The 26,177-nt window shown below is 48.2% G+C and overlaps 2 protein-coding genes across 4 annotated transcripts; both read left to right on the top strand.

Moving 5' to 3' along the window:
• Nucleotides 1-15,829: 15,829 nt before the first annotated feature.
• LOC310887697 (uncharacterized protein) lies at nt 15,830-19,727 on the top strand. 2 transcript variants are annotated; one of them, XM_083813874.1, is made up of 3 exons: nt 15,830-15,851; nt 16,545-16,588; nt 17,485-19,727. In XM_083813874.1, exons 1-3 carry the CDS (start codon nt 15,845-15,847, stop codon nt 18,829-18,831), a joined length of 1,398 nt encoding a protein of 465 aa, XP_083670000.1. In that variant the 5' UTR covers nt 15,830-15,844; the 3' UTR covers nt 18,832-19,727. The 2 variants fall into 2 exon arrangements, with proteins under 2 accessions (XP_083670000.1, XP_083670001.1); XM_083813875.1 differs by lacking the exon at nt 15,830-15,851 and having other exon boundaries at nt 16,550-16,588; nt 17,369-19,727.
• Nucleotides 19,728-21,809: 2,082 nt separating this feature from the next.
• Nucleotides 21,810-25,607, top strand: LOC310887659 (uncharacterized protein). Of its 2 annotated transcripts, XM_083813815.1 has the most exons (3): nt 22,110-22,162; nt 23,761-23,857; nt 24,236-25,607. In XM_083813815.1, exon 3 carries the CDS (start codon nt 24,257-24,259, stop codon nt 25,223-25,225), a length of 969 nt encoding a protein of 322 aa, XP_083669941.1. In that variant the 5' UTR covers nt 22,110-22,162; nt 23,761-23,857; nt 24,236-24,256; the 3' UTR covers nt 25,226-25,607. The 2 variants fall into 2 exon arrangements, with proteins under 2 accessions (XP_083669942.1, XP_083669941.1); XM_083813816.1 differs by lacking the exon at nt 23,761-23,857 and having other exon boundaries at nt 21,810-22,162.
• The last annotated feature ends 570 nt before the right edge of the window (nt 25,608-26,177 follow it).

Here is a 26,177-nt window from a genome sequence, read left to right as displayed (position 1 = left end):
AAATGTTGCAGCTGAGAAAAGTGAATGTGCACCTCCAGGCCAGAGCTCCAGTAACCTCTGCTCTGCCCATCAGTGAGAGAGAAACTGGGCACGTAGCACCTGTGGACCATTGCTGAGGTGCAGGTGCAACAAACCACAGCCCTGTGTTGTGACACTGCTTTTATTAAAGCAAGCAGTCGGGTTTCTGGAATATGTAGCCAGTTTGGTTGTCAAATTTCCAGCCTTGACTTGCAACATCCAGTGAGCAAGGAAAATCACTTTCCATAGCTGGAGGGGAGACGACCTGAACCATGTCTGGAGACCAGAAGGTGGGGCCATCCTGACCTTAAACCCTTGTTTGGATCCAGGTCTGCAGAGGCTTGGGGAGGTCACTTCACATCCATGTCAGCAACCTCAGCAGAAAAATGATGGTAATTATCATCGAAGAGGCTCTGAAGTCAGCCCGTGGAAAGGGAGTGAATGTTTTTCCCATAGTAGCGGCGTAATTGCTTTCCCCTTCCATGTGAATTGCACTAAGACTATTTTTAGAGGCAAATGCCATATGCAGTGAAACCTGCCTTACTCAAACCTCTGGGGAACTACGGGAGAAACGTGCATGAAGGAAGGCGGCTTGGCAGTGAACGTGGAGCTAAGCAGCAACTCAGCTCTCACCTGGCGGAGCCTGGCTCTGCTCCCAGCTGTTGCTGACGCTGTACCACTAATTCCAGGCAATGCAACACCACAGATGATAAAAATACTGGCCTGAGCCCGTCCTTCTTCCTAGAGAGAAAATGCCACTCCAGGTTCCACACAGCTTGTGCAGGTGCTGAGTTGCCCTCAACCCCTCAGAGGCTTTCCAAATGCTGATCAGGTAATTAATTAATTAGGTCCCCAAGAGTCTAAGATGCCCAGGGAGGTATGCAGCAGTTATGTTAGCAATTCCAAATGGAGATTTGTAGCTAATTTACCATGAGTGTCTCAGTATCTTTAAGGTCCCTGCAGCTATAGTACTTCAGTCTGAAGGAAGGGATGAGCGTTTTTAGAAGCAAAGAGCACTGCAGAGAACTGCAACTCAGGATGTGAAATCCTTGCCTCACGTCTGCAAGCGTGCTCTTTGATTTTTGTCCATCCAGTACTTTGAACCTTTATGCACAGAGAAAATGATTTGTGGAAATTATTGCACTCCTGGATTTCATGTCTTGGTGTGATTCAGAAGTTGCTGAACTGGATCTCCCAAGGCATGGCTCGCCCAGTGGCTTAATTAGACACTGTTTCGTTAACACCCCAGCTTGTTCTTTATTATTGTGTCTGTCATCACTTTAGGGTGGACACCTTGATTAGCTCATCTCACGAGACAAAAGACTTAATTACCAGTTACTGAATTTCCTGGTATCGGTCTGTCTGCCTGCAAGTCCAGTAGCTGATACTTCTGTAGACTTGACCTTCTCTCCTAGTGCCCAGGACTCTGAGCATCAAGTCATATTACAGGAGAAGAGAAACCGGTCTTCCACAGAGATGGTCAGATGTGTCAGTTTGCATGCTTTTTTTTTTTTTTTTCCCCTGCCTGTTCATGAACAATTCCTCTCCGTTTTTGCCATAACAGAGCACCCAAGCTTCCTAGGATTATTTTAACAGCTCTCAGGAAACACACACGGCTAAATCAGTTGTCTGTGACTCTACCTTCAGAGCAATAAAACCTCTTTTGTAAATTCACCAGCGTCTATCTTCAAGCTTTTTACATATTATGCCTCCAATTCTCTGAGTTAGCAGCCAGTTCCAGAGCCTCCCTGCACTGCTTCTTGGAAGTCTTCTAATTCCCAGCCTAAATGTATTCCTAACTGCTTGTGCAGGATTACTGTGCTGCTGAACAGATTGCCTCATTGAAAACCCATTGGGCACAACAGAAATACTCTCCAGTCAGTCATCACATCAAAGATCCTAATTCTCAATTGCTTCATTCATGCTCTGGAGCTCAGGAATGAACTTGTTGAAGTTAAGCCTGTCGTCAGCCTTTTCTGGCCCATGCACCAGGACACACAATTTACAGCAGGGCAGCCCGGGGGGTCACCCTGGATTTGTGCTCAGCTTTGCAGCACTGCTGCTGGAGAACAGGGAACAGCTGGGGTGCAGCATACCATTTCAGGCTTCCCATGTTCCTGGAAGGGGATGAAGTGTTGTCTTGCTGGAGTATCAGCCTCATGGTTTTCTGGCAGGTGCCTGGTGCAGCAGGGAGGTTCTTGGGGCACTGCTTGCGTTTGAATTAAGGTTGCTTTATCCTTCCCCCAGAAAGTCAGAAAAGACCTTGATTGTCTCCAAGGTTCAGGCCCTGCATTTGCTGCCTGCATGATTTTTGTGATTATCTCTGGAAGGACTGAAAATATGGGGATTTAGACCACAGTGTTTGGAAAATGCCAGAACAAGAACAAGGCTTCAGGTGTGGCCAACACAACAGCCTTCTGCAGCTAAAATACAAAATGCCTAAGAACAGGGAGTCTTCTCTCCTAAACACCAAGAAGAACAACCTGTGCTGTGAACTGGGCAGTTCTGGAGTCACGAAAATGCGTATATCATTTACAGCACAGGCCCCTCTCTGGGAGGCTGAACTCCTGGGGCTTATAAGGACCTTTCTGGGTCCCAGGCTCTTCCACTGAAATCAGTCTTTGCACTGATTTGTTGCTTCACTGTTGGGTTGGGTAAGTTTGCTTCTGATGAATCCATTAAAAATTGGTAATTAGGCTTGCTATAATATGACTTACTGTGAGGTTATAGTTCAGCGATGGCAATTTCAGACTCTTCCATTTGCAAATTGAATTAATTGAGGTTGAATTTCAGGAGCTGCAGGCTCTAGAAATTAAACTATTTCTTTTCCAACTGTTTCTGCATCCATGTAATGTCGCAGATTAATAGAGATAATCTTGGTTATACCTATGTCAGTCCTGTGACTTTGATGGCATCACACCATTGCACAAAGGGATTATAGGAAAAGAATCAGGCCCAGAGGACTGAGAGATTATACAATCATGCCTTACATTATAATCCTAAAACTATGCTGTTAGTTGAATTACTATGGAAAAGGGAAATTTTAAAAGCTTAGTATGTTGAGACCATCTGATGTAATAATATGTTCTGGCTGACAGGACAAACTCCCTGGGGAGGGGAAGGAAGGGCTAAATCCAAGAGCAACAGGGAAGATTTCAAGGATCCGCGCAGCCTTGCACGAATGCTCTGTCTGACAAAACAGATTTTGATCGAACAGTGTTGTCCTCAGAGGCTTTTGGGCTGCAAACCAGTATTAATGTGGTTGAGGGCTGTAAAGGGAATATCTGACAAGGTCTGGGTGGTGAAAGGAACCCAGGCTAAATGAATATATAGCAAGAAGATAGCACGGGAGGGGTAATTATTGGTCTTCAGGTTCAAGAGAGAGAATTATCTTGGGTCCTCTCCTTTACATTGCTCTGAGTTACTCATTAAAGTCGTAACAAACCTGAGCTCTCAGTTTGCTTCTTTCTAACACCTGTATGCAGATTAGGGTGCAGTTACCAGGGCTTCTAAGAGAAAGTGTTGCTGTTGCTGCTGCTTGATTCTCTTACTTCTCTTGATTTATTTTACCAAAAAAAAACAAACAAACAAACTAGCAAACCCAAAACAACAACAAAAGTGCATTTTTTTCTTCCTCAAATACATAAATACATTATTATTTTTTTTTCAGTTCCTGGCTTGCGAGAAGAATGTCTTCCCAGCTAACCAGCAGCAGTGCAAGCAAGCAGCCCCTCTGCCACCTACAGTAAGAAAAAGCCACACTGGAGCCAGTGGCAGAGCCAGATCCAGCAACAGCCAAAGAGAAAAGAAACCTCAGGAGAAGCCAGAGGAGCCGTTTTCTTCATCAAAATCAGAACCTAGGCAAAGCCCACTACTAGCTAAGGCACCACAAGCTCCCATTTCTGTGCCACCCCTGGAACAAAAGCAAAACCTGCTTTGGTAGGGGGTTGGACCCGGAGATCTTTCGAGGTCCCTTCCAACCCCTGCAATTCTGTGATTATGTGATTCTGTGATTCTGTGAAAACCAGAAGGCGAGTCAGTGGCTTCCCAAGCAAAAGTGGCAGAGGAACAAAATGCAGGGCCTGCTGTGGTAACATCATGTTCTCACGTCTGGTGTGATAGAGCCTCCACTAGACATATTTCACAGCTTCATCCTCTGCAGCTGGGTGCTTTGGTGGCCACTCGCTGTTGTCCTGTGCAGGGCAGTCAAGTTTTGGGTGCAATCAAGCATTGGGCACGTACCTCTGCACTCAGGTTTCTCTGGTTTTGGAAGCCCAGAAGATGCAGCTAATGGATGTGGGTGCCAGGGGGCAAGAAAGTTGCATCAGTGTTGAAACCCATAGCTTGGCTCATGTATTTTAAAACTCACCAGGGCTATTGCAATCATGTAGTCAGATTTTCTGCAGAGGCTAACCTCCACTGAGCCTGGTAGCAACCAGAACAAAGAGGTGTGTTGGGGCTACTAATTGCAGAACAGCAAGAGTTCATTAAGCAATAAAAAGCTTTTAAAATATAGCAAGGATTCTAAGAGAGGAGCATTTAATTCTATTGCATGATGGAGTTTGTATTTTGCCTTCAGTGCTGTTAAATCATTGAAGTAACGATACTGAAAATTTACTGCTTGCTGGGCTAATAATATGTTAGGTTTTATTATCTGCAGCCTGTACGCTGCTTTCTAATTACAAGTCTGATACAATACAAATGTGCAATCTCTTCTTATTCTCTTGTGCTTCCCTATTCTCCATCTTTCCCTCCCTGCACACACCTCACTGCCTTACAGCGATTGAATGAACAGATTCCCTCTCTTGTGAAGCCCAGGGAACGCAGCCCAGCTACCATTTCAGTGCATGTTTTCAATGTCCAGAAACACATGTGCATGTAAGCTGGGATGGGGACAGGAGGCTGTGGCTGGGCTGCAGGGTGTGTTGCTGACTTAGGTTTAACTTCATGCCACTGCTTTGGTACAATAAGGAACACTCGGATATTAGGATGCAAAGGCAGTGGTCTGGGCTGAGTTCACAGGCTACCAGGTCAAACTTTTCCTGGAGAGAGAGGGCATTTGAAGGTGATTTCCCAGCTTCTGTTGGCCTGTTCTGCAAGGCTGTTGCAGGAGGTGGTTGCATGTGCATATGCTGCACTCTAGTGGCTTGTACAGCTCTGAGGACATGGTCTTGCCTTGTCGAGGCTGGAGGACAAGGCCATACCTAGGTGAGTGTCCTGGTTCCAGTTAGGACAGAGTTAAGTAGCTCATAGTAGCTGGTAGGGTGCTATGTTTTGGATTAGGATGAGAAGAGCGCTGATAACATGCTGATGTTTTAATTGTTGCAGAGCAGTGTTTACACCAGGCCAAGGACTTTTCGGCTTCTTGCTCTGTCCTGTCAGCGAGCAGGCTGGGGGTGCAGCAGGAGCTGGGAGGGGACAGACCCAGGACAGCTGACCCAAACTGGCCAAAGGGGTATTCCATACCACCTGACGTCATGCTAAACAATATATAGGGGTGGCTGGCCGGGGTGGGGGGGCCGGCTGCTCGGGAATAGGCTGGGCATCGGTCAGCGGGTGGTGAGCAATTGCATTGTGCATCACTTGTTTTCTTACACATTATTATTGTTAATACTATTACCATTATCACTATTATTATTATTATTGTTATTATTATTTTCCTGTCTTAATAAACTGTCTTTATCTCAACTCACAGGCTTCACTTTCCCGTTTCTCTCCCCCATCCCAGAGAGGGAGGGGGGAGGGTGAGCGAACGGCTGTGTGGTGTTTAGCTGCCAGCCGGGTTAAACCACAACAGTCTTTTTGGCGCCCAACGTGGGGCCCGAAGGGTTGAGATATCGACAAATCTGACCAGAGTGTGTTAAACTAAAATTGGTATAAGTATTGGACCTGCTTAATAGTTGCTAGTCACGATGTTGATTGCCTTAATCTCCAGTCTGCTGTACCTGTATTCCAAATTGAGTTTTATGGTGCGTTACTTTCTGTATGTGCTCCCTGTTGCACTGTTTATCCTTTCCGGGCCCTGGTTTAAGATTGTTATGGTACTGTGCGGTGTAGCAATGGCTTATGAAATGATGAAATATCTGGTCACGACTTTAACCTGGTATTTGTACTCAGCACTGACGTCGACTCTATACTTTGGAACCCATATCTCGGAAACTATTAGCAATTACACCTATTGCCTGTTTTCGTTAGGGAGCCCATCTGTGAAGGGGACAGGGGAAGACATGTTTCCCTACCTGTTCACTCTCCCTTTCTCCTTCACCACCACCCTCTTATCCCCCGAGTTAGTTACGGTGGTTCTCCGAGATGTTGAATATCCTTGGGATACTCAGACCAGCCTGCTCTTGTTGTTATGTCTCCTGAATGCGCTTCAGATTTTGTGGAGGGTTAAACAACTACTTAGGAATCTCATCCGGAGATCTGTCTTGAGGCGGGATAGTTGCGAGTGGCAGGGAGTGTGGGAGGATATGGGCAGGTTTCTAGAGCAGTGGTCACCTCCAGTGTTTTGGACATTCACCCCTGAACAACTGCAAAATCCTAAAAAGCTGGCAGAATGCTTGAAAAAAAGGTGTCATGACTCTGGCAGTTCCAAAGTGACACAAATCACTGTAGCGTGCTGGGGTCTGGCTTGTGCCTATCGAGCTGCAATTGATGCTATTAGCAACCTAGCTCCAGCTCCTGCAGCCGCTCCAGCTCCAGCTCCTGCAGCCGCTCCAGCTCCTGCAGCCGCTCCAGCTCCAGCTCCTGCAGCCGCTCCAGCTCCAGCTCCTGCAGCCGTTCCAGCTCCAGCTCCTGCAGCTACTCCAGCTCCAGCTCCTGCAGCCGTTCCAGTTCCAGCTCCTGCAGCCGCTCCAGCTCCTGCAGCCACTCCAGCTGCAGCTCCTGCAGCCGCTCCAGTTCCAGCTCCTGCAGCTACTCCAGCTCCAGCTCCTGCAGCTACTCCAGCTCCAGCTCCTGCAGCCGTTCCAGTTCCAGCTCCTGCAGCCGCTCCAGCTCCAGCTCCTGCAGCCGCTCCAGCTCCTGCAGCCGCTCCAGCTCCAGCTCCTGCAGCCGTTCCGGCTCCTGCAGCCGCTCCAGCTCCTGCAGCCGTTCCGGCTCCTGCAGCCGCTCCAGCTCCAGCCCCTGCAGCCACTCCAGCTCCAGCCCCTGCAGCCGCTCCAGCTCCTGCAGCTGCCCCAGCTCCTGCAGCTGCCCCAGCTCGTGCAGCTGCTCCCACTCCTGTGGCTGGGTCAGAGAAACGAGCTGTAGCAGTGCAAGTTGACCCCGCAGAGGGTATTCCAAGCCCTGTGGCAGACCCTGTGTCTGGGTCAGAGAAACGAGCTGTAGCAGTGCAAGTTGACCCCGCAGAGGGTATTCCAAGCCCTGTGGCAGACCCTGTGTCTGGGTCAGAGAAACGAGCTGTAGCAGTGCAAGTTGACCCCGCAGAGGGTATTCCAACCCCTGTGGCAGACCCTGTGGCTGGGTCAGAGAAACGAGCTGTAGCAGTGCAAGTTGCCCCTGTAGACAAGGTGAAAAAATGGTATAGAGGCTCAGGTCGTTTAAAACGCAGACAGTCTTCTGCTAAGTCTGGGCGTAGTGAAGACGAGGCTGGGCCATCAAAGGTGCAGGAGACTGAAGATGAGGATGAGGATGGCGAAAAATCAACAGTAACTACCCGGACTCCATACCAGCCATCAAAGGTGCAGGAGACTGAAGATGAGGATGAGGATGTCGGAAAATCAACAGTAATTACCCGGACTCTATACCAGCGTGAGCTACGAGATGTGCGAAAAGATTTTGGTCGCTGTATAGGCGAGCAGCTTGTCACCTGGCTGCTCCGGTGCTGGGACACGGGAGCCAATTATGTGGAATTGGAGGGCAAGGAAGCCAGGCGGCTGGGATCCCTTGCTAGGGACGCATGCATTGACAAAGCAATTGGAGATGGAGCACAATCTCGCAGCCTCTGGAGGCGTCTCCTGTCAGCTGTGAAGGAAAGGTATCTCTTCAAGGAAGAACTTGTATGTTTACCAAGCAAATGGACCACCATGGAGAAGGGAATTCAGTACCTGAGGGAATTGGCCGTACGGGAAGTAATTTATAAGGACCTAGACGACGCACAAACATCCGCAGATCCAGATGCAGTCCGGTGTACACCACCCATGTGGCGGAAGTTTGTACAGAGTGCCCCATCATCATATGCCAACTCATTGGCAATACTAGCCTGGAAAACGGAGGAGAATCCCACAGTGAATGAAGTGACTAAAATACTCCGGCAGTACGAAGGAAATCTCTCCTCTTCCCTAAAGGCCTGTGTCTCAGCTGTGGAGAAACTCTCTGAAGAGGTCCACCAACTTAAAGAGAATTTATCTTCCCCTCCACCTGAACGAACCAGTGTCCACCAGCTAAAAGAGAAGGCTTTAGAGAAACTTTCTGAAAAGATCCACAAACTTGAAGAAAGATTATCTTCCCCTTCACCTGAACGAACCAGTGTCCACCAGCTAAAAGAGAATGCTTTGGAGAAACTTTCTGAAAAGATCCACCAACTTGAAGAAAGATTATCTTCCCCTTCACCTGAACGAACTAGTGTCCACCAGCTAAAAGAGAATACCTTGGAGAAACTTTCTGAAGAGATCCACCAACTTAAAGAGAGATTATTTTCCTCCCCACCTGTACAAACCAGTGTCTCAGCTATTAGGGGTAAACGTTCATCTATGCAAGGAAGACAATATGGTGGGCACACACACCGCGCCACCCTGTGGTTTTACCTACGTGACCATGGAGAGGACATGAGAAAATGGGATGGAAAATCTACTGCGACCCTAGAGGCACGGGTACGTGAATTGCAAAGGAAAACAATTGGGAAAAAGGAGTTCTCTGAAAGGTTTGCTGCTCCAACTTCCAGCAGGCAGTCCTTTAAACACAGAAATGAAGATTCTGACCAGGACTAGAGGGGCCCTGCCTCCAGCCAGGGGGAGGAAAGGGACAATCGAGTTTATTGGACTGTGTGGATTCGATGGCCTGGCACGTCAGACGCACAGAAGTATAAGGCTTTGGTAGACACCGGTGCACAATGTACTCTAATGCCATCAAGCTATAAAGGGCCAGAGCCCATCTGTATTTATGGTGTGACGGGGGGATCCCAGCAGTTAACTGTATTGGAGGCTGAAGTGAGTCTAACCGGTAATGAGTGGCAAAAGCACCGTATTGTGACTGGCCCAGATGCTCCGTGCATCCTTGGCATAGACTATCTTAGAAGAGGATATTTCAAGGACCCAAAAGGGTTCCGCTGGGCTTTTGGCATAGCTGCTTTGGAGACAGAGGACATTAAACAGTTGTCTACCTTGCCTGGTCTCTCAGAGGACCCTTCTGTTGTGGGGTTGCTGAGGGTTGAAGAACAGCAAGTGCCGATCGCTACCACAACTGTGCACCGGCGGCAATATTGCACCAACCGAGACTCCCTGAGTCCCATCCATAAGCTAATTCGTCAACTGGAGAGCCAAGGAGTGATCAGCAAGACTCATTCACCTTTTAATAGTCCCATATGGCCAGTGCGAAAGTCTAATGGTGAGTGGAGACTAACAGTGGACTATCGTGGCCTGAACGAAGTCACGCCACCACTGAGTGCTGCAGTGCCGGACATGCTAGAACTCCAGTATGAACTGGAATCAAAGGCAGCCAAGTGGTATGCCACAATTGATATCGCTAATGCATTTTTCTCCATCCCTCTAGCAGCACAGTGCAGGCCACAGTTTGCCTTCACTTGGAGGGGAGTCCAATATACTTGGAATCGGCTGCCCCAGGGGTGGAAACACAGCCCTACCATTTGCCATGGACTGATCCAGTCTGCGCTGGAGCAGGGGGAAGCTCCTGAACACCTGCAGTACATCGATGACATCATTGTGTGGGGTGACACTGCAGAAGAAGTTTTCGAGAAAGGGAAGAAAATAGTCCAAATCCTTCTGAAGGCTGGTTTTGCCATAAAACAGAATAAAGTTAAAGGACCTGCACGAGAGATCCAGTTTTTAGGAATAAAATGGCAAGATGGACGCCGTCAAATCCCAATGGATGTGATCAACAAAATAATAGCTATGTCTCCACCAACTAGCAAAAAAGAAACACAAACTTTCCTAGGTGTCGTGGGGTTTTGGAGAATGCATATTCCAAATTACAGTCTGATTGTAAACCCGCTCTACCAAGTAACCCGTAAGAAGAATGCTTTTGAATGGGGCCCTGAGCAACGACAAGCCTTTGAACAAATTAAGCAGGAAATAGTTCATGCAGTAGCCCTCGGGCCAGTCCGAACAGGACCAGATGTAAAGAATGTGCTCTACACCGCAGCCGGAGAGAATGGTCCCACCTGGAGCCTCTGGCAGAAAGAACCTGGGGAAACTCGAGGTCGACCCCTGGGGTTTTGGAGTCGGGGATACAGAGGATCTGAAGCCCGCTATACTCCAACTGAAAAGGAGATATTGGCAGCATATGAAGGAGTTCGATCTGCTTCGGAAGTGGTCGGTACTGAAGCGCAGCTCCTCCTGGCACCCCGACTGCCGGTACTAGGCTGGATGTTCAAAGGAAGGGTCCCCTCTACGCATCATGCAACTGATGCTACATGGAGCAAGTGGGTTGCACTGATTACTCAGCGGGCTCGAATAGGAAACCCCAGTCGCCCAGGAATCTTGGAGGTGATTATGGACTGGCCAGAAGGCAAATACTTTGGGATATCACCAGAGGAGGAGGTGGTTCGTGCTGAAGAAGCCCCCCTGTACAACAAGCTACCGGAAAATGAGAAGAAATATGCCTTGTTCACTGACGGGTCCTGTCGTATTGTGGGAAAGCATCGGAGATGGAAAGCTGCTGTATGGAGTCCTACACGACGAGTTGCAGAAGCTGCTGAGGGAGAAGGTGAATCGAGTCAGTTTGCAGAAGTAAAAGCCATTCAGCTGGCTTTAGATATTGCTGAACGAGAAAAGTGGCCAGTTCTCTATCTCTATACTGATTCATGGATGGTAGCAAATGCCCTGTGGGGGTGGTTACAGCAATGGAAGCAGAACAACTGGCAGCGCAGGGGCAAGCCCATCTGGGCTGCGGCATTGTGGCAAGATATTGCTGCCCGGGTAGAGAACCTGGTTGTAAAGGTACGCCATGTAGATGCTCATGTGCCCAAGAATCGGGCTACTGAAGAACACCAAAACAACCAGCAGGTGGATCAGGCTGCTAAGATTGAAGTGGCTCAGGTGGACCTGGACTGGCAACATAAAGGTGAATTATTTATAGCCCGATGGGCCCATGACACCTCAGGCCATCAAGGTAGAGATGCAACCTACAGATGGGCTCGTGATCGAGGGGTGGACCTGACCATGGACACTATAGCACAGGTTATTCATGACTGTGAAACATGTGCTGCAATCAAGCAAGCCAAACGGTCAAAACCTCTTTGGTATGGAGGACGATGGCTGAAATATAAATATGGAGAGGCCTGGCAGATTGATTACATCACACTCCCTCAAACCCGCAACGGCAAGCGCCACGTACTTACAATGGTGGAAGCAACCACCGGATGGCTGGAAACATATCCTGTGCCCCATGCCACCGCCCGGAACACTATCCTGGGCCTTGAAAAGCAAGTCTTATGGCGACATGGCACCCCAGAGAGAATTGAGTCAGACAACGGGACTCATTTCCGAAACAACCTTATAGACACTTGGGCCAAAGAACATGGTATTGAGTGGGTGTATCACATCCCCTATCATGCACCAGCCTCTGGAAAAGTTGAACGATACAATGGACTGTTGAAGACTACACTGAAAGCAATGGGTGCTGGGACATTCAAAAATTGGGATACACATTTGGCAAAGGCCACCTGGTTAGTCAATACCAGGGGATCTGCCAACCGAGCTGGACCTGCCCAATCAAACCTGTTACGCACTGTAGAAGGGGATAAAGTTCCTGTAGTGCACGTAAGAAACATGCTGGGTAAAACAGTCTGGGCTACTCCTGCCTCAGGAAAAGGCAAACCCATTCGTGGAATTGCTTTTGCTCAGGGACCTGGATGCACTTGGTGGGTAATGCAAAAGAATGGGGAGGTCCGGTGTGTACCTCAAGGGGATTTGATACTGGGTGAGAATAGCCCATGAGTTGAATTGTAGTATGTTAATTATTATATAATAATGTATGTCATCACTACCATGATTGCTATATATCATAGATGAAAATGGTGATTAATTAGAATGTATTGGACAGAGTGTAACCTGAGCATGACATAAATGGTATGGAATAAGGGGTGGATATCTGTCCTGGTTCCAGTTAGGACAGAGTTAAGTAGCTCATAGTAGCTGGTAGGGTGCTATGTTTTGGATTAGGATGAGAAGAGCGCTGATAACATGCTGATGTTTTAATTGTTGCAGAGCAGTGTTTACACCAGGCCAAGGACTTTTCGGCTTCTTGCTCTGTCCTGCCAGCGAGCAGGCTGGGGGTGCAGCAGGAGCTGGGAGGGGACAGACCCAGGACAGCTGACCCAAACTGGCCAAAGGGGTATTCCATACCATCTGACGTCATGCTAAACAATATATAGGGGTGGCTGGCCGGGGTGGGGGGGCCGGCTGCTCGGGAATAGGCTGGGCATCGGTCAGCGGGTGGTGAGCAATTGCATTGTGCATCACTTGTTTTCTTACACATTATTATTGTTAATACTATTACCATTATCACTATTATTATTATTATTGTTATTATTATTTTCCTGTCTTAATAAACTGTCTTTATCTCAACTCACAGGCTTCACTTTCCCGTTTCTCTCCCCCATCCCAGAGAGGGAGGGGGGAGGGTGAGCGAACGGCTGTGTGGTGTTTAGCTGCCAGCCGGGTTAAACCACAACAGTGAGGCTGGAGGACAAAGCCATGCCTAGGTGAGGCTGGAGGACATGGCTATCCCAGCCCCATGCACATCCCTAACCAGTGTTTGGTACTTGAAGATTGTTCTCATGGTCACAAGATGTTAAGCTGAGCTTGTCCTTTACTTCTCCAAGGCAGACATTTCTTCAAGGAAGGACTCTCCTCCTTGCCTCTGCTGTAGCGGCCTCACATGCGCAGTGTCCTTCACTATGTGCTAGTTTTAATCTTTAACAGCTCCCCACTGTAGCTCCCTCCTGCTTTACAGCTATTTGTCTAAATAATCAGCGTTTTCTTGTTACAGTTAATAGAACAAAGCTAATTTTATGCCACTTGAAGTTTCAGGCCAGTATCTGAGATCACACCTAACCGATTTAATTTGTTTCTTCTATCTTCTTTTTTGACTGGCTTGCTCTTCTGGCAGATTTCTATAATTGGAGCAGGCGAGGAGCTTTGCATTCCTGGTGCATTAGCTCATGCTCCAGAATTGCTGCTCTGTGACGGTGTTCCTTTGCATTCCTGACTTATTAAAGGGAAGGCGGTGGATTCCCAAGTGTCTCACCTGGCAGCTCTTCCAGGATGTTTTTCAGCTTCCCTCTTCATACTTCTCAGTGCCATGGCCCTATTTTAACTTCGTTTCCACCTTCATCTTGTGCTGTTGTCCGGGTTGCAAGATGAGTCAGGCATGTTAAAAAAGCACAGGAGATTTTCTTAGCTGCCAACCATTGCAGGGCAGGGCTGCCTTGTGGGAAGAAGGTGGATACTACCAGGATGTGCACAGGTGATGACAATAGAAGCACACATTTTTGACAGGCATTGCTATGTGAAAGTGAAACACTCATTAAACTGCTGCATAGTGAAAGTCTCCAAAATTGCCCTGTTGCCAAAATTAAAATAGACTCTAATTGTCTCATTCTTCCTTTTCTCTCTCTCTCTCTTTCTTTCTTTCTTTCTTTCTTTCTTTCTTTCTTTCTTTCTTTCTTTCTTTCTTTCTTTCTTTCTCTTTCTTTCTTTCTTCTTTCTTTCTTTCTCTTTCTTTCTTTCTTTCTTTTTCTTCTTTCTTCTTTCTTTCTTTCTTTCTTTCTTTCTTTCTTTCTTTCTTTCTTTCTTTCTTTCTTTCTTTCTCTCTCTCTCTCTTTCTGTCTCTCTTTCTCTCTCTCTCTCTCTCTCTCTCTCTTTCTCTCTCTCTCTCTTTCTCTTTCTCTTTCTCTTTCTCTTTCTCTTTCTCTTTCTCTTTCTCTTTCTCTTTCTCTTTCTCTTTCTCTTTCTCTTTCTCTTTCTCTTTCTCTTTCTCTTTCTCTTTCTCTTTCTCTTTCTCTTTTTCTCTTTCTCTTTCTCTTTCTCTTTCTCTTTCTCTTTCTCTTTCTCTTCCTCTTTCTCTTCCTCTTCCTCTTCCTCTTCCTCTTCCTCTTCCTCTTTCTCTCTTTCTCTCTCTCTCTTTCTTTCTTTTTCTTTCTTTTTCTTTCTTTCTTTCTTTCTTTCTTTCTTTCTTTCTTTCTTTCTTTCTTTCTTTCTTTCTTTCTTTCTTTCTTTCTTTCTTTCTTTCTTTCTTTCTTTCTTTCTTTCTTTCTTTCTTTCTCTCTCTCTCTCTTTCTCTCTTTCTCTCTTTCTCTCTTTCTCTCTCTTTCTCTCTCTCTCTCTCTCTTTCTCTTTCTCTTTCTCTTTCTCTTTCTCTTTCTCTTTCTCTTTCTCTTTCTCTTTCTCTTTCTCTTTCTCTTTCTCTTTCTCTCTCTCTCTCTCTCTCTCTCTTTCTCTCTTTCTCTCTTTCTCTCTCTCTCTTTCTTTCTTTCTTTTTCTTTCTTTCTTTCTTTCTTTCTTTCTTTCTTTCTTTCTTTCTTTCTTTCTTTCTTTCTCTTTCTTTCTTTCTTTCTTTCTTTCTTTGAGTGTACTGAATAAGTGGATTTAGATACATAATCATATAGATATTACTGGGTTTGAACATAAAAGACAAGTCATTTCTGTGATCAAGTAATTAAATTTCTCCTGGTCTGTCAATAAACTAGGTGGCTACTCATGGGTTTCAGTCAAGTATCAAATGAAATCAGGGTTTGTTTGAGGGCTGAGGCAGTGCCTGCATCCAGACTAGAATAAAACCAATATAAATATGAATTACTCACCTTGGTTAACAGGGAGGATCAGACCTGCAATGTTTGGAGCTAAAAAGCAATGAAGAGTTATGACTTTGGATCAAAGAACCAATTTCTGTGGGAGGGAGGCCACAACAAAGCTGCATTGCTTGTGGTTCAGCCAATGATGAATGCCCCCAGTGCTGACCAGCAAGGGTAGGGCTTAGTTCTTGCTGGACATGCCTATGGTAAAGGGAGCATTTAATTCTCTGCGATTCTTGCCTAATGAACCCTAAATTTTCACCCATGAATAAACCTTGAGAACCACTTTCATAGTTGTACAAAAGAGTTGCTAGGTTTTATTATTCACTTGTACTACAAAATTATTTATATATGGACCTTTCTCTTGGCCTCAGAAACCACCTGAGGAGTGCCATTTCTCTAGTTCGTAAGAAACCACAGCTTTAATAAATATATGCAGAAGCTGCTCCCCCTGGGGTGGGTTTCATCTCACCCAGTGAACTCCTCTGAGCTGGTCCCCCTGAGCTCTCCTTGGAGCCAGCGGGAAGAAATGGTCACTTTAGGGGAAGTTTCATGTGTCAAAGTACACATGAAAGCATTGACTAGATCTTCACTGACTTCGACAAATTAATCTCCCAGGGTTCTAACTGGTTTCTTTATTCTGGGCATGGTATGCGATAAGAAGTGGACTCACTGAGAAGATATCCACAGGACTGGAGGCAGTTCCTCTGCTCCTGCTGCTGTTTGTGGCTTGTCGTGCTGACGGTGACAGCTTTGACAGCTGAGCTCATTATGCAGTGGCTGCAATCAAACGTGACTGTAGCTCATCTTTCCTGCTGATCTGTCACTGGATGGTGTATTCCCATCGCTCTGATGACAGGTAATTGTGCTGGGGTCATGGGATTATCAGGGCGCTGGCAGCCAGATGCTCTCCAGACCTAAAGGAGGATGGCTGTGGATGACGCCCACCCAAGGGTGATGTGAAGCTTTTGAGGAGCTCCTGGTTTTTCCCAGAGGAGACAGTGTCCTGTGTCCCACTGCACACATAGCCAACTCCAGCTGCTGGGCATTGCAAGGTGGATGAGAAGGGCTGCTCTAATGAGTGATTAAGGTTAGAGAAGGACATGGAGCACCCAGCGCAGCTCCCACAGCACAAAGCCATCCCCATGTGTGTGTGGCAAGAGGCCAAGCAATGGGATGACCTGTCTCTGGGGACCACTAGAAGGAGTCCAGGGACAGGGAAGCCTGGCTCCACGGAGTCCCCTGGAAAGCCATTATTGCACAGTGTCGTGTGCGCTCTGGTCTCGCAAAACCACTGAGGCTGGGTATGCCTCTGCCTCTCCAAATACCATTCAGTCTTACCATGCCAGGGAGGATTATACAACACATAATTACTCTTACTATGGGGAGCTGACATTCAACTACTCATCCCTGGGGATGAGTACACTGGTGCTAGTCACTGCAAATGTTGCACACAGGACAGCTTGTGCATAGGAGCTAATAGGCTATGTCGTGAGTTCCTCATACCTTCAAGGCACGGTTAGTAGCTATATAAAAGGTCTCCTTCTCTTAGGGCTCACTGGTCACATCACAACGCTGTTCTCACCAAGGAGCTGGGTAAGTCTGGTTTGTGCTGAGCCTTTGTAGCTGTTGAAATGCAGATTTCTTTGTGTTTTTTTACATATGGAAATGCTTTGTGGGAAAGGTTTTTAAAATTAGTGAGTTTGAATTGCTATGTTGGTGTGGGAACACGCTCTTACAGTGTCTCCAGCGAGGCATCTGACTCCAAGAGCCACTTGTGAACAGTCTAAAGAATAACTGTGAGCAGTAATTGTGGTGCTGCTGTTGTCGTTTGCTTTTGGGGGTGCCTGATAACACTCAGAGCTGTTTTGTGTGTATCAGGAAACACAGTGCCAGAAGAGCTGTGAGCAGGTCTGTGTTCCATTGTGGTATCTCTGCCCTTTAATTGGCTTTGGTTCCCTAATGAGCACAGACTTGGTGATGCTGGGACTGGGCTGTGAACCTCTGCATGCCCGCAGTGTTACAGGATCAGCATACAGCGGAGCCTTGGGTGCTGTTTGCCTCTCTTGCTACCGCAGAAGTGGCCAGAGGTTCAGAGCAGGTTTCTGAATTGGGGATTTTTCTCAACACGTCAGCAAGAGGTCAAATGTGGTCCCCAATGAAAAGCAGAGGAGAAAAACTGGATTTGGTAGTTAAAAGGCAGCTCTGAGATGAGGAATTCCTCTGCTGACCTCAAAGATCAGTTCTTCCCCTTGAAAGCCCAGGTGATGGGTGGAGAGGGGGGGCTCAAGTCCAGGGAGATACTTCATGCTGCATGTGTCTCTGAATGTCCCTACTGTTTGACTTATTGACGTGTTTCTGAGTTAAAAATTACAGGTTAGGTGCTCAGCTGCTGCTGGCGTGGTTTTGAGACAGCGGCGCAGGTGGGACGCAGCTCCAGCACCCTGCCGGGTGCCTGTCTAAGGGCTCTGCTTTCCCACCTCTCGTTCCAGTCCTGCCAAAGCCTCATCAAGATGTTGTGCTACCAACAGCAGTGCTTCCCTCCTCTCTGCCAGGAACCCATCCCCGTTAAGTGCCCCCCCATGTACCCTGCCAGGCACCCGTTGGTGACCAGCTGGCAGTCGGCGCAGTGCATCCCGCAGTATGTGACCCCCTGCGTCCCCCGGCAGCGGTTTCTGTCCTCCAGCTTCTCCCAGCAGCAGTGTGTGACCCAGTGTGTTCCACGGCAACAGTATGCAACCAAGTGCGTGCCACAGCAACAGCGTGTGACCCAGCTCATCCCACCACAGCTGTGTGCACCTAGGTGTGTGACAACCTGTGTGCCACAGCAGCAGTATATCACCCCGTGCGTGTCTCAGGAGCCTTGCATGACCAAGTGCGTGCCGCAGCAGCAATGTGCAACCAAGTGCACGCCTCAACAGTGTGCAACCAAGTGCGTGACCACCTATGCCACCCAGCAACAGTGTGCGACCAAGTGCATCCCGCAGCAGCAGTGTGCCACCAGGTGTGTAACCACGTGTGTGCCACAGCAGCCATTCCTGACCAAGGGCATCCCCCAGCAGCAGTGTACGACCAAGTGCGTCCCGCAGCAGAGTGTGACCACCTACTCCCCACATCAGCAGTGCGCCACCAGGTGTGTGACCACGTGCGTGCCGCAGCAGCGTGCGACCAAGTGTGTCTCACAGCGCTATGTGACCACTTGCGCCCCGCAGCAGTGTGCCACCAAGTGTGTCCCGCAGCAGTGTGCCACCAGGTGCGTGACCACGTGTGTGCCACAGCCGTGTGAGACCAAGTGTGCAACCATCTGTGTCCCACAGCAGTGTACGACCAAGTGTGTCCCACAGCAGCAGTGTGTGACCAAGTGTGTCCCGCAGCAGTGTGCCACCAAGTGTATCCCACAACAGTGTGCCACCAAGTGTGTCCCGCAGCAGTGTGCCAAGTGTGTTCCACAGCAGCAGTGTGCCACCAAGTGTGTCCCACAGCAGTGTGCGACCAAGTGTGTTCCACAGCAGCAGTGTGCCACCAAGTGTGTTCCACAGCAGTGTACGACCAAGTGTGTCCCACAGCAGTGTGCCACCAAGTGTGTCCCACAGCAGTGTGCGACCAAGTGTGTTCCACAGCAGCAGTGTGCAACCAAGTGTGTCCCACAGCAGTGTGCGACCAAGTGTGTCCCACAGCAGCAGTGTACAACCAAGTGTGTCCCACAGCAGTGTGCCACCAAGTGTGTCCCGCAGCAGTGTGCGACTGATTGTGTCCCACAGCAGCAGTGTCAGTCAGGTGGAGTAAAAATTTCAAGTCACTCTAAAAAGTACTGCTCTGCATCAAAATGGCCCTGGTAAAAAGGAGCGGGGGAAAGGAAGGTCCTTGGAAAAACAGCGAGGTATGGCTTTGGGGCAGGGTTATTTATCTCCTTGTGTCACCTGCCGACTACTTGCTATTGCTTAATTCTGCTTTATCTCTGTTTTCCAGTACTTCCCCTGTAGCTCAGCTCTGTTTTGGGCCAGGGTATGATATTATTTCTATGGTTGCGCTCCAGGTGTCTGTGGCTTATTCCTTAGTCTGCTGCAAGAAATAGTTCAGTGGGATGTTATTAAATTCTCACCTAAATGAAATGAATAGAGGTTTCAAACAAAAAAAAAAGTGTCTAAGGAGTCCAGCTGACAACAGCATCAAGATGACTGGCGGTGCGGCTGGCAGAGGGCTGGCACCAGGTTTAGTCCTGGTCTTGAGACAATGCCCAGGGTGACCTGTAATCCCCAAGACTGCAAGTTCTCCAAAAGAGCTGTTTTCACTCACAGATTTGGAAGCCAAACGTAAATTTGCTAAGCAAACAGTAAACGAGTCTTGTTCCAACAGCCTTCGTTTCGGAAGGTGGCCAGAAGTCCCTGCTGACTCTGCACTGACTTCAGTGGAGTCCCTAAACCAGGCAGGGTTTCTGGCTCGGTGAAGTTGGTTCCGCTGAAATTTTATCCATGAAAGTTTTTATTCACTTGGTTGCTTTGATTAATATGGAAAACACAGCCTGAAACAAAAAAAAGTCTTTGAAATGACACTGAAAGTTGTAGCATTACTCTTTTATGAATGTTGGAGATGTTGAAGTGGTTAACTATATTCTTTATGCTGCCTGAAGATGTGTACTCTACACTGTATTGAAAACAAACTATATATATATATGTATACTTATGCTATACATATATATACTTAAATAAATATAGTTCTCTGACCTCACATTAAATACCTTGTCTTTTTGCCCTCTGGTGGTTCGTTAAAAATACAGTGAACTCCTGTCTGAAAAAAATACAAAAATCTTGCAATATGCCCTATCATTAGGAAAATGAATAGGAGCCTGCTCACGCTAAGTAGATCATGCCTATTTGGAGGGCAAAAACAAGTGGTGCAAGAGGATGAGGAGGGTGTGACTAGGGCCGGGACGCTGTCCCGCATCCTGCCCTGCTCCACCCTTGCTCAGTGACCTTGGGGTGCCACCGCAGGCTGCCCACGAAAGCCAAGGAGATGCCTGAGATGGGAGCGGGTGCAATGGGGGGCAGCCCCTTCTCACACCTCCTCGGTGTGCCCATGGATGATGCTTTGGAGAACAGCAGGTAAGAGTGGCAGCAACTGTGGCCCTCCTTCCTCATTTAAGAGCCAGGGAGGCTCTTGCAACCCAAACTTTTGTGTCCCCTTTGCAAGAAGAGAGCATCGCTGTGGGCTTCCAAGGAGCTTTCACACCATTGCGGCTTTCCCACAGCAGGCTGAGCCCAGGGCAGGGTTACCAAAATCCTCCTGGGTGGTGGAGGACCTCATCTCACAGAAGCTGGGTGGCCAAAAGGAGCATGGGGCTCCTTTTGGAGGCAGCTGGGACTGAGCCTGGTGCTGGCCCTGGCTCTGACTCACACCAAGTGACTGTGGTGCAATGTGCCTCAGTTTCCCCTGTGTTTAATTGGGAATAATAATAGCCCCCACAACAATGTCCCATGCAGCACTGTGCGTCTCTTCAAGATGAAAGGATTTCAGGGGACTTTGCAGATGTTAATTAAGAATATTTGTATGACAGGGAATGATGTTATCATTGGGTTAGTATTTCGTTACCTGCACTGGAAACACTAAAATGAATATTAGGATTACTTGAAGGCTACCGGATCTGGGTCTTGCCCATGAACTGGATTTATGGAGCTTGTAAAAAACAGTGGTAATCTGCTTACCTCTTCTCTGACGCCAGCTTGATTCCTAAAATCTTGAGTCAGGCCATTTAACATTAAAAAGGGTGTTGTAGTTCAGGGGAATGAAACACAGCTAAGAGAAACACAGGTAGGATTTAGTGCTTTTGTCTTCAGCTGTGGAAAATAAGCCTAGAGAAAGCACTCTTCCCTTTAGCTATTTTTGCTCTCAAAATGTTGGCATCAACTAGGAAAACGTGCACTCTGTTTACATTTTTGTCAGTGATATTGGGGTGAATTTTTGGTAGAAAATCAAAAATGTAAAAAACAAAATAGCCTGCTGGACTTTTATTTTCTGGCAAAAACAGAAATAGAAAATTAAGTCCATGGGTCATAGGCTGGAGATCAGTATTCTGCTTCTTATCAGTGAGAAATTTTCCACTTACTCCACTCAGAGTACTTATTTCACCCCTTTTTGTTTCAACATATAGGACCTCACCTAAATTCCCAGCATCCTGTAACCCAACTGGTAGATGTCAAATTTGCATTAAAGGGGAAAAAAAATGCCAGGGCCTTTACTTATGCAGATATAACTACGCAAAACCCCCTTCCCTATCGGCACATATACTCATGCCACTGTTCATCTCCCCTCAGGTTTACACCTGGCATCAGCAGGGAACAGAAATACTGTACAGCAGAGCAGGAAATGGGAGCTGTGTTTTCGGGGCCGGAGCTCGCTGTGATTCAGCCGTCTTTCCCTGGGCTGCCCCTGTGCTCCTGCGCTTCTCCCCTTTGTTGTGCCGGAAAAGCGTCACCTCTTTGGGCAGGTTGTTCGCTTCGTGGCAGGTCATTTTAGCAGCCGACTTGCCCTTAGCCCAAGGCTTTCTCAGTCCCAGTCACCCACCTCTTCCCTCGGTTCCCTGTGTAAGTGAAGGAAGTCTGCGTGCCACAGTAATTATGGTCTGCAAGAAGTCGCCAAGAGTCCTTCCTGGATGGTGTTTTCAAAGGCACCGAAGGGCCTTATGCATGCAGCTTCCATGGAAATGAGGAGTCCCTTGGGCGGCCCAAACCCAGTCCTTTGTCTCAGCCGGCATCTTTTTCAGTGCGGAAAGGAGCATTTTTGCTGCCATGAGTCTGCAAGGGGAAGGCAGAGATGCTGTGGCACTGCGCACAGGCTGCTCAGCATGAGAGCCATGAGCAGCCCTTGCAGGGGATGTGCTAGGCCAGCAAGGCTTTGCTTGGCATGGAGAGGAGCAGGAGGTTCCCGTGTGGAGCTCGGGGCTACACCAGACATCCTGGAGGTGCTGGCCGGCGACGGCAGCCCCGCACAGTGAGGACGGCCATCCCCGCCGGCGCGAAGCTGCACGTGGCTCAGCCGGGACTGGCAGGCAATTAGAGCATCGCCCAGCCAAACTGCCTCACTCCCCTAGGGCACTTATTCACTGTATAAAAGCTCTGCCATCGCGGGGCTCTCCTAGGCACTTCTCTCCGGTTGTTCTCACTGATGAAGTGGGTAAGTCTGGCTTTTAATGGAGCTCCTGAAATGCTGTTTTGTACCTGGGTGGCTGGAGCAGGCAGAGGTCCTGCTCGTGTACTTGCGGAGATGCAGTCTCTGGGGGATGCTGCCCTCAGCCCCGGCGTGCGCGGCTCTGACAGCTGGAACAGCTCCTGCTTGCTGAAGGGAAGAATATCAGGAAAGCACTTCCAGATGGACCGTGAAGCTGGGAGTGGGATTTGTGGGCTTTTCTACGCTTGCTGTTAGATCTAGTCCGAAGGAAGACATTGACTACATAAAGGGCTCGACGCTGCCAGGAGTCAGATACGAGCCTGTACGCAGAAAGGTGACTCCTCTAAAGAAACTGGCAGAATTCTTCTGCCATTTTATGGAATTTGAATAAAGCAGCTTCTCAAGGAATAGGAAGAAGCCAGTCAACTTCAGTGCCAATGTAAAAGCTAGCAGAGAGACTCTCCAGCTAAACCTGAACACGTTTAACTTTCTGTGTAGGTTAATGGATAAAATAAGTCAGAGATGCGAACAACTCCCTGGAAGCAAATAATCCCCCTATTTTAGAAGATTTTTATCTTGATGAGCATCACCAGATACTTTAGCATTGTACATGTAGTAGTAGCTTTGCTGTTGTTGTTTTTCAAATGGTTGTTTTTATTAGTCAATGATTATTATAATTGTAGTGATAATGATAGTAACACACAGCATTGTTATTGTTAATAGACACTCAGCGATAGGCTTTTTGGAAGATAAAGCAGATTACTGTAATTATAGACAGAACTAGAGGCGTTCAGAAAATGCAGTTTCTTTACAATCATTTAATTCCCAAACGACGTCAGAGAAAAATAATCAATCAGAGCGACTTCTCTATGCCCAGTGGTTCTAGTACTTGCTAAAAACCAGCCAAAAAAACTGAAGGCAGTGTTTTCTGAAGTGGAGCATGAAGGGGGTGATTTCCCTCATGCCTCCAAGGACCAGGGCAAAGCACGACATCCACAACAAGTTCAGGAGGGAAGTGTGGATGTGCTGACTGTGCTGCCCCATCCTGTCCCTGGGACATGATATCAGCTGGCCTCCCCTTCATGCTGCTCATGAGGAGCTGCTGGGATGAGGTTTCACCATCCGAGTTGCTGTGGCAGGCAGTTTGATGTGTTTCAGGCTACCGTAGCAAAAACAAGACACTATGGCTTGGGATGAATGCAGTGCAGGACTGGAATGAAACTTGCTTGAGATTTTGCCTTGATGCCTTCTCCTTCCTTCCTGCTGGGGTTTCAGCAAACATTAAGAAACTACCCTGCTGCATTTCTCTTCTTTCTTTTCTTAAATCTTGCCCACGGGACAGTATAAAGTGGGGACTGTAGAGGCAGTGATGCTGATGCTACAGTAGGGAGCTCAGAGCCCCGTAACCGCATGCTGCCCACCCAGCAGACCCCTGTAGGACCATGCTTCAGCAGACAGGCAGGTCGTACGTGCTGCCACAAACCTGTTCTTACCGTCAGCTAGCTCATTTAACCTCAGCTTGGGTTTGCCCCCGTGAACTGCAGCCACGCCTGAGTATTACAGCATGGACACACCTTTAATTTTGGCTTGCCTTTCATCTCCAGTGCTTGGGAGTTGCAGAATGTAAACTTGAAAGGACGTCCTGGTGGGGATGGAGGAGGCTTCCAGCCAAACGGAGGGTCATAACGTCAGTTCTCCTTGGTGAGGTGCTCTGAGGAATACTTAGCTGACCTTTGAAGGGCAGCATGAAAACTCTCCGGTTTGCCTGACTGTGATCCCATGTTGTTTCTGGTCTCACATGAGAAGAATATGGGGGCAGAAGTGGAGAACTGTCTCTCCTCTCCTCTCCTCTCCTCTCCTCTCCTCTCCTCTCCTCTCCTCTCCTCTCCTCTCCTCTCCTCTCCTCTCCTCTCCTCTCCTCTCCTCTCCTCTCCTCTCCTCTCCTCGGTAATCCCAGCCTTGTCCCAAATCACCCCAAGCCTCTCACTGCGTGGGGACACCTGTGGGAAACTCAGAGCCCTGCATCACAGAGAACCAGACAGTGCCTGTGTGAACTGTCCCTCTTTTTCCTGCTTTCAGGCATAAGCACCTCGCAAGACCATGCACTATTATGGGGAGCGGTATAAACACCTGTACCTGCCGGGATCGAGCTACATCACCGAAAGCCTCCAGCAGTGCACGCCCCAGCCTGATGCATGCAGCACCACGTGCCACCCACTGAGCGTGATCAAGAGCCCGATGCCCAGATGGCAAAGCTATGTGCAACCTTTCACTTACGTCTGCTCACAGCCGACCGTGACCCAGAGCCAGCTGCTGTCTTGCCAGCCCTATGTCCAGCCATGCGTCCTGCTGTGCCCTGAGCCCTGTGAGACCACTCGCCTGCTGCCCTGCAGGAAGCCCAGCGTGAAGCTGAGCACGACGCAGAGTTTCCAGCCCTGTGAGAATGGCCACTATGAGAAGAAGCGTGTAGCCAAGAGCCTCCCACCCTGTGCACCCAGGTGCCCAGAGCCGGGCAAGCTGAGGTTCCCACCATGTGGGATCAAATACTCGGCCTCCTGCAAGGATGAGCGCGCATCACAGAAGTTATCCAGATGCTCGTCTCAGCGGTATGGCACAGAGCTCCGGTCCCTGCAGGGGATGACCAGCGGCTATTCCCCGCCACTGCGGGGGGTCACCGAGTGTCCCCCGCAGCAGTACGTGACACAGTGCTTCCAGCAGGAGTACGTGAGCACGTTCCCTCACCAGAAGTGCATGAAGGGGTACCCGACGCAGGAGTGCATCACCACCTATACCTCTCAGCAGAATGGAACCAAGAGCTTGCAACAGCCACAGGTGCCTAAGTGCCCCCCCGGCACCGGAATAAAGGAGAGCTCGTCGCAGCAACGTGTGACAAAATGCTCGCTGCTGCAGGAGGGGGTCAAGCACAAGAGCTCGTCCATGCAGCACATCAGCAAGTCCAAGTGCCTCCACTCGTGTGCCAACCAGCACTCGCCACGGCACCACTCAGGGGGGGTGAAGCGTTCGAGCCACCCCAAGAAGAGCCGCTGTGCTTCGAAGTGGCTCTGGTGAAGGAGCTGAAGATGTATCCATGAAAACTGCAAGCTATATAGCTGGGGCCTGTGGTTTATTTTCCCCCATTCCTAACCCCTGGAGATGCTTTGCCCGCACGTTCCCCTTATTTTAATCAATGCTAAACTTGTAGGGCGCATTGCCTTCCTTTCATGGTTATTCTTTAGTTATTAAATAACTCAAGTAACACACTTTAGTTATTCCTGCAACAGAAAAGATGTTAGTGAGAAGTTAAGTAACTCTGAGCAGGTGCTCAGACTTTGAACTTTAAGCTGATACATCTCTGTGGTAATGTTTGCACCCCCAAGAGGTTTTTACTGTTACTGGATCAATTATACTCACCGGTTGTGCCCATTGTATTAAATCTCAGGTTGCAGCTGGATTCCTGCTGTCTGGTGTCTGATTCATTTTCCATCTTTTAAAAATTATTTCTAATACTAGCAGTCAAATTATTCCCTGCTGTTTTGCCACTCCTTTGTGTATAATGCCAGTAATCTCATTTTTAGGGCTAGAAAGATTTACCAGCTGTAGGAACAGATCTTGGTGCTGAAAGCTTAGCCAGAGACACATAAAAGAGCAACATGGGCTGGTATTTAGAAGAAGGCTTGATTAATGCAGTGAGACTCATTAGCAGCTGTCTTCTGCTCTGACAGGCAAGTTCATCCCTAGACAATCAACTGCTGGGCAATGAAATGGGTTATGTGGGATAGCCCCTGGGATAGCAGGGGGAGGGAGGACAGTGCATAAAGCCCCTTGTGATGCTGGGACTCTGAGCTGACCCAGCTCACATCAAGGATGACCAGCATCAATATTTTGTGGTTATAAAAGTGCAAGCAGAGGGAAAAGCAACTTCCAGCTCCACCTGTTCCTAGATGAGAACGTTCTCCTAGAGAACACCAAATTATCTTGTTTGGTCAATATTTTCATTTCCTAATTGTTGTGGTTTAACCCG

The sequence above is a fragment of the Anser anser genome (genome assembly GCF_964211835.1).
Source record: "Anser anser genome assembly, chromosome: 28".
Lineage (NCBI taxonomy): Eukaryota > Metazoa > Chordata > Aves > Anseriformes > Anatidae > Anser > Anser anser.
The sequence above is the reverse complement of the archived record's forward strand: the minus strand, read 5'-3'. Positions and strand labels throughout refer to the sequence as shown.